At 41.0% G+C, this 8,442-nt stretch overlaps 1 protein-coding gene across 2 annotated transcripts in view; it reads left to right on the top strand.

Annotated features, from left to right (window-relative positions):
• OSBPL3 (oxysterol binding protein like 3) overlaps positions 1-8,442 on the top strand; it is a 162,452-nt gene that overhangs the window by 81,468 nt on the left and 72,542 nt on the right. For both annotated transcript variants that reach the window (XM_019508603.1, XM_019508602.1), the window contains exons 8-11: positions 667-770; positions 875-967; positions 2,200-2,356; positions 7,348-7,478. In XM_019508603.1, coding sequence (XP_019364148.1) covers positions 667-770; positions 875-967; positions 2,200-2,356; positions 7,348-7,478 — 485 coding nt within the window. The remainder of the gene's footprint in view (positions 1-666; positions 771-874; positions 968-2,199; positions 2,357-7,347; positions 7,479-8,442) is intronic.

The following is an 8,442-nucleotide window of genomic DNA, read 5'->3' as shown; positions in this document are numbered from 1 at the left end:
TGAAATCTCTCAGAACAGCCTGATTTTTATTTATTTGTTTGTTTGTTTTTAATGTAGTTTTAGGAATCTACCTATAACTTTGTCAGGCTTTAAGATGTTTCAGGTTGGGTACTCAAAATTGAAGCATCTAAAATCAATAATCATTTTAGAAAATTTAGGTCTTGATACATAGGAATGGTATTGCTCGTATTTTATTGTTTTACAATGTGAGGTTCCTTTGAAATGGTTTCCCTGTAGAATGGGTACAGCACAGATAGCAGTTGCAGAAGTTTACTCCTTTTGATGTATTTTGATCTTGATTTAGGATTAGGAGTGACTGAATAATACAGATTTTAGAGCTTGTGACATCATCGTCTTCTCTAATAAGAAGGTAGACTGGTTCTGAATGTTCCTAATATTTGTGCTGCTGACGCCTGTCTCCTACAAACTAGACCTAAAATGAGAAATCCTGTTTTGCACAGAATGGTTGTCAGTGGATGATTACTTTTGTTGGGTGCCATATGTGAGCCTAGAAGTAGAAAGCTATGCAAGTTTTCTAATCACTTCTTTTAAGTGAGTGATGCTGAATATAAGTGTGCACTAAAATATGACTTCAGCTGCACACAATAATTATTTTGTGTCTTTATTTCTTGGGAGCAACTGAAAATATGTTTTTGTTCCAAACAGACCTCTCCCATTGTCACACATATTTACTGGAAATGAGCCAGCTGTTGCAGAGCATGGAAGTTCTCCACAGAACCTATTCAGCACCTGCTATAAATGTTATACAGGTCAGCTGTGAAAAATTATATCTGTAGAGGTGTTGATGCATTTCTTCTTGTCTTTAGTTTTATAACCCTCCTAATATGGTTCTCATTCCTGATGGTTTTTAAAGGGTGGATCTTTTGAAAGTCCAAAAAAGGAAAAAAGGACACACAGAAGATGGCGGTCCAGAGCTATTAGTAAAGATACTAAGGGAACGTTACAGGTAATTGAAATCTTCCCTTGTCCTAGTCCACCCTTCTCAAGTGTTAACTTATTGAGCCTTCCTTGGGCTAGAATTTGAATCCTACTTAGTCAAGTTATGGATAAAATTAGGTACCGGACCGTATGATTTATAATAAAAATAGATCAAAATATTGGCTTCTTCCTCAAGTTCACCCCTATGCAAATCCTACAGTAATGGTTAAGTTTCTGGAGCCATTGGATAGATGGATATATTGTTGGGTAGCTATATAATATGAAGCAGGGCTGTTCACCCCACATGGACTCCCTAGGGACCCCTCTAGTCCCCACTATTCCCACCTAAGGTAGAGACAGGAAACATGCCTCAGAGGGAGGGGACGGGGGGATCCTGAAAACCCTAGCAGCAGCAGGAATCATGGGAGGAACAGGGACTGGGTGTTTACCCCCAGTTGGGCCGCCCTGATCTAATGTACAATAGAGGGTATAGAACAGTGGTTCTCAAACTTTTTTCTTTTCGTGGACCGCTTGAAAATTGCTGAGGGTCTCAGTGGACCACTTAATAACCTTTTTTTTATTCTACAAATCAAAGCACACAACTTATATTTTAATATCAGTAGTCTTACCTTACAAGTACAGATATTCTTGATTGTTCTGTAACCTTTCTGTGGATCACCTAAATGGAACTCGTGGACCAGTGGTGGTCTGCAGACCACAGTTTGAGAACCGCTGGTATAGAGAAGTGTACACTTGGCTTCAAAAGAGGAGGGAGAGCTGTTACTGAGGTTGTACTGCAACTTTTATGCCTGCATGGGCCTGTAGCAAAACTGCTCCAAATTTAACATTGCTTCACTGAGGGTCAAAATTAGGGTGATTCCCCCCCACCCCACCCCCTTTACAGCTGTAACAGTTACAGCACAACAGCTGTTGGCCTCCTGAGTAGCAGCAGCAGCTCCTCCACTTCTTTTGAAACTGCTAAAAGCATATATTTGTCCATATCTGTAGGAGGGTCTCTCTAAACTTTGCCAGGCCAAAACTCATGCTTCATCTAATGTTTTACCAAATCTCTTTTAAGTTTGGAACTTGGAGCATGGCTATCTTCCCACTTCGTTTTGTGAAATGTGTGCTCCACATGGGAATCCGTTGCCACTCAGAAGCTTTTCTTCCATTGCTGTTGCCTAAGCCTTGCTTATAAGCTGTGGACAATGACTACAACAAAGAAAATATTACAGGTTCGCGTTCATGTCCTTCTCATAGGTGCCTTCAGTATTTTCTGCCCCACTGAGACTGCATGCTTCCAATCCAAATTTGTCTACAATAGATTTTGTGGAAGAGAAAAATTACTCTGATGGCTTGGAAACATCAGCGGAATTTTCTAAAATGCAAGAAGACTTGTGTCACGTTGCGCATAAAGGTAACTGAGATTTTCATGGGTGGTTTTGTGAAGTATCAGGTAAAATAATAAAGTACAACTTCTGAGCATGCTTTAGATTTAAGAGGAAAAATTTTAAGCCTTGGATAGTTCTTCCCATTCCTCACCCCCTCAACACATTGCACGTATTGAATCATGGAAGTCTTAGGTCACTAAACAGCCTTTTCCTTCAGAACTTCATATTTGAAATCCATATACAATTGGAGTCCTATCCAACTACATAAGATGCAGATTATACAGCTTCACATATAATATGTGCAGATGTATGCGGCATATATACTTTTAAAAAACAGAGTTCTTAATTTTAACTTAGAGAGAAACTAGTGGGTTGGGGGGAGCATTGTTACCTTAGTTTTGGTGTTTTTTGCTGCTAATTTACTCCAGTGGTCTCTGTTTAAGATTTCATCAGGGTATGAGCTTGAGGTGACAAACCAGGCTAAATGGAACTGTTATAATTTTAACTCACTGTTTTAATGATGGCCTGTGCTTACACTTTTAGATGCAGTAGATTTAGATTCTGGTAGAAGCCGTAGTTCTAAAATCAATTTCTATAGATTGCAGCAGCGTACTGTACTTTCCATGAGTCGCTTGTGTGATCATGCGTGCACATCTGCATTTAGCATAGTTCACTGTATGTCAGAGCTAACATTTGTTTGTGATGCAAGGGTTGCTATGGTAGTAACCTATTTTTAGAGAATACAGAAGAGTCCAATCACATGTAAAGCAGCCAGCAGACCAGCTTGAGCTGCCACTAGTCAGTCTTTTCTGCAAGAATATTTTATTAGCTATGCTTTGCTATCATGAAGGGGCCAGTGTCTCCCTTGCCCCTCAATCCATCATTGTACGCCATGTTTTTTAGGGTGAAAGGGTGGGATAAGAAGCCTACTTTTGCAGATGAGTCTTAAAGATTTTTTTTTTTAAGCATTGCACCTTTTAATAAGGACAGTTCATTAAAAATGCACTTTTATACAAAATAATCAGTGATGTCATTAAGTTTTTCTTACTTGCAAAAATGGTGGTATGATCATATAAAGAAACTCTTGACATAAAGTTCAAACACGGAGCTTGGCAACGTCAAATTTTGTAAAAAATGGTATAACTTTGAAAAGAAATGACCAATAGTAAAAATGGACTAAAATTTTTTTTAAAGACACTTCCTCCTCCAAATCCTCTTGGGAGAAATCTTACTCTTATAGAAGTTCAGGGTATCATTGGTATGTGTTTCACGGCACAACACATTAGTTAGGGAGCCTGAACTGACTGTTGTATCCTTTTATGAGGGTTAAATAATATTTTGTTAATGCTGCTTTATATTGCCCCCTGTTATGCTACTAAAAGGAATGAAAAATGGATGAGGAAAAATTGGGGTTTTATTATCTTTTGTGACAAATTTAAGCCAAATGTATCAGTAAAGTTGTACTCTTGCCGTAGTTTGAAAATGTGCTCATATACTTCTCAATATGTAACTTTTTTTTCTACATTAGATCATTAGAGCCTCTGTTGATGTCATTTCAAAATTTTGAAACGACAGATTTTAGTTTTGCATCTGGATAATAATATATTTTTAAGGGAGAGCTTTATTTTAGTATAACTCAACAATTATATACAGTTCTTTCCCCTTTGCTCTCAAGGTATTTTCTGTAACTATCACCGTATTTGTGGAAAAAAGAGATTTAGAGCTCTTGTGGGAACTATACTTAAAGTAGCTATAACGGAAAAACCTCTTTTGTACATTTTTCTACGCTATTCACAAATGGTAGAAATAACAAAAAATACCTCATGAAAATGACTTGGAATACTGATATTCTACGTGTGAGCTAAAGAATATTACCTGCTGTCATCTTTGAGAGTATTTAGTACAGTGTTTAAAACTTCACCCACTTCTATATGCCCTGTCATATTGTAATAAAGATATTAAGAAACATTCCATGTTGTTCATTGCAATTACAAGTAGTTCCTTATGGTCAAACGTTATTTTAATTAAGAGTAAATAAGAGTTGGATCTAATCTTGTGATCGGACTGTTCAGACAGCATCATCAATCTGTTTCTCCTGGACACGTGCTAATAATTATTCTTTTGCTTATTTCTCAATTCTGACATATCAGTGGGAGTTTATTGGTGGCTTCCAGTACACTTTTTATTGAGTGTGACATAAAAACTAATTGGATCTTTCCTTCAGCAATATTGATTTGTATTTAATAAGCTTAGTTTAATATTGATTTGTATTTAATAACCACAGTTCTCTGGTTCTAAAAGCTCCTAAAATTCTTGATCACTTTTGCAAATATTTACAGCAAGTCCCAACACTGAAGTCTAGGGGTGCGTTGGTAAAGATTTTTTGGTCTGATACCGATGGCCTATTATTAGCGAACCATATAAGCTTGCCGATTTTCTTTTTTTGGCTGATTTTATGCAGCCTGACAGCTTGGAGAGCAGCATCTGGCTGGTAGGTCTGTTGGGGAAAGGGACAAGGGGAGGGAAGGGGCATGGGGAGGCAGATTGAGGCCCCTATGATGAGAGAGGGAGTGGGGCAAGGGCAGGAGCTGCACAGCTGGAGTGGGGTGCCGGATGGAGCCACAAGCAGCAAATCCAGGGAGTGCAGGAGGGCAGGCAGCTTCTGCTGCTGCGCACACCCTGGAGGAGGCACAGGAGGCATGTGTCTGTGGATCTGTGTGCAAGGCAAGGGCAGGCTGGGGCCAGGGGCAGCGCTAGGCCCTTCCTGCTGTGGGGACAGAGCCAGTGTTGCACTCAGGGCAGGCAGTGGCAGCACTAGAAAAGGGGGCTATGGCTGGGCGGCTATGGGAGGGGCCCCCCTCCCAGCACCACTGCCATCCACCCCAAGCACAGCCTCAGCCTAGTCCTCTCTACCACAAGGAGAAGCCTGGTGCCATCCCTGACCACAGCCTGCAGCGAGCAGCCCACCCTCTCCCTGTGCACAGATCCAGGGGACACATGCCCCCTGTACCTCCCCCAGGGTGCACGCAGCAGCAGGAGCCACCCCCGCTCATTGTCCCCACCCTCCCACACCCCCCTGGACAATCTGTTTGCAGCTCCAATTCTGTGCCCCATCCTGGCTGTGTACCCCCAGCCCCACTCCCTCCCTCATCACAGAGGCTTCAATCTGCCCTCCCATGTCCCTCCCCACCCCCTTTCTACCTCCACAGACTTACCAGCCAGATGCTGCTCTCCAAGCTGCCAGGCTGCACTCCTGGGTGCATGCATGTCCATCCCTGGCAGCTCCCACTGTATCACCATCAGCATCAGCTGCTGCAGTGGCATGGTGCCCTCACCTGTGGCTGCTACTGCCACCATGTGAGGCTGTTGGTGCTGCTATGGCAAAGTCTCCCTAGAATTTGCCATTCAAGCAGTGCATCTACATTGGAGTCTGAGACTGTTGCACTCACCCGCTTCTAGCCATGCTGCTGCATTGAGGCATTGTCTGCACTGCAAGAATTAACCTGGCTCTTATTTGGGTGATACTTTTTTACCTGGCTCCAACCACTTGCAAAAATCTGACATGAATTTAGTAGTGATTTCAGATGAGTCTAGCTGGCCCATCATGGCTATAGGCCAGAGCTGAAGTGAAATTTTCACTCAGGGTGGTATCCCCCCTGCTTTGCAGTAAGGACACAGGCAAGGCACTCAAGTGCTGAAAATTGTCCTGTGCTTTCCTGCAATTCCTTGCGTTCCCAGAAGGACACATTCTCCCACGAATTACTTGGAAAGAATTCATAGATTGTTAGGGGCTGGAAGAGACCTTGCAGATCATTGGGTCCAGCCCCCCTGCTCAAGGCAGGAAGACTTCTGGGGTTAGGTGACCCCAACAAGGTGACTATCTAGTCTTGTTTTGAAAACCTCCAGTGTAGGTGACTGCACCATCTCTGGAGGGAGTTTTTTCCACAATTTGGACACCTTGACTGAATGAGTTTTTCCTGGTATCAAGCCTGAAGTGGCCTTCTAGGAGTTTCTGTCCATTGGTCCTGGTCTGCCCCAAGGGTGCCCTGCAATTGCAGGGTGGCTTGACATATACTGCAGTCTCCTAAGAACCTTAGGATATTCCTTCAGAAGATTTCATAGAGTCATAGAAAATTAGGGTTGGAAAGGACCTCAGGAGGTCATCTAGTTCAACCCCCTGCTCAAAGCAGAACCATCCACAACTAGATCATCCCAGCCAAAACTTTGTCTAGGTGGGTCTTAAAAACCTCCAAGGATGGAGATTCCACAACCTCTCTAGGTAACCTGCTCCAGTGTTTTACTACCATCCTAGTGAGAAATATTTTCCTAATATCTAACCTAGACTTCACTTGCCGCAACTTGATTATTTTTTTTTTAACTGAAAATTTTACTACAGTATTTACTCGAATCTAAGATGACCCCCCCAATAATTAGATTCTATACATAGAAAATGTATACATTTGTTTATATTTCTCCACGTATAGAATATAATCATTGCAGGTTGTCTTTAATTCAGACTTCCCACTGTGCGGGGGCAGTCTGAATTATGGTATGGGGAGGTCAAGCAGCTTGCCCCCTGCTTGTGCTTGTCCCCCTGCCTGCCAAGTCCCTGCTTCCCTCCCTAGTCATGTTAAACAGGGGGAAAAAAACTTGTCTTAGAATCACATAAATATGGTCATTCATAAAATGAAACTAAGGAAGAGAACCAAATTAAGAATATGTGTAGTTGCACTACTGCCATTTATAATATAGACATGAAAATCACACTTTGAAAAAAAGTACAGGTAAATTATTCTAGATTCATCCTAGCTAGGATTGTTTAGCTTTTCCTATTAAAAAAGCTAAGTCTTAATTGTGAATAGCAGTGCTCATCTTTAATACTCTAGCTAAACTACTAGATTCACAATTTTGTTTCTTTCATCATATTCATATCATGCTGCACTGAAACGGAAATGTTTCACAACTTGCTCTACAACTGGGAGCTCTTTTGTAACTGACTCTTAAACATTTATTGCAGTGTACTTCACCTTAAGGTCAGCTTTTAGTACAATATCAACTGAAAGAGAAAAGCTAAAGCAGATGTTGGAACAAGATGCATCCTCGTCTCCATCTGCACAAATAGCTGGACTGAAGAATGCCTTATCATCTGTAAGTTGCGTGATTTTGGTGAAGTTTGCTGGTGTTAGTTGTAATAGTTAATCAGATTTTTCATCAGTATCTTGGGCTACATTTAAATCTAATTCATATTAAAAGCAAAGTAAATGATGTTTGGTAGTCTCTTTTTTTTCCTATACCTTAAAATTGTGCATGTGCCTCTCAAAATGACAACAGATTAATATATATTTTGTTTTATTAAATATTGGAAGTGTTATTGTCAACATTTAATTCAGTATTCAATGTCACTGCTTTCACTAACAAATCAAATAAATTTTGCACTTGGCAGTAAACTAGGGTGACTGCATTTGACAGTAAACAGTACCATATGACTGTTGGGAATTTCGTGGTCATAGCTGTGATATTATGAAGCAGTGATTTGCAGGAGTGTGACACCATAAAGAAGCTGTCAAATTCTAGATCACTTTATAATGCCTTTTATGTTTACCACTAAGGAGTGTGTATGCATGTGTGTGTGCGTTCGTGCAACATTCAGACATTTCATAATGTGCACTGGTTGAAGATCACATCTTGGGTTGTTGAGTGCTTGTAGTTGTCCCTCCTGTTTGAAGCAAACCATCGGAGGCTCAGACGTTGGTCTGTGGTGCTGCAAAATAGATTTGAAATGTAGCTGAAAGAACAGTTCTTCTTTTCCAACACAGTTATAGTTTTGCATTGATCTATTTTCTTAGATATCTTTAGTTTATTGAGTAAGAGAACAAGGGTGCTCAATAGGCCTGTGTGAAACAGTGAGTATTCACTTTGAATTCGGATTCAGCCGATTTTTGGAAGGACAGTTATTTGATTCAGAGATTCAAATTGTTGTCCTAATTCAATTGGGCCGAATCTGAGCCGAAGATTTGGCACCACTTCAGAGATTCAGCCATAGGCTAAACAAGCAGCAGTCCTCACCACACTGGTCACAGCTGCCTCCAGCTAGTAAGTCTGTTATGGCGGG

The sequence above is a fragment of the Gavialis gangeticus genome, unplaced genomic scaffold (genome assembly GCF_001723915.1).
Source record: "Gavialis gangeticus isolate Ggan-Ray unplaced genomic scaffold, GavGan_comp1, whole genome shotgun sequence".
Lineage (NCBI taxonomy): Eukaryota > Metazoa > Chordata > Crocodylia > Gavialidae > Gavialis > Gavialis gangeticus.
The sequence above is the reverse complement of the archived record's forward strand: the minus strand, read 5'-3'. Positions and strand labels throughout refer to the sequence as shown.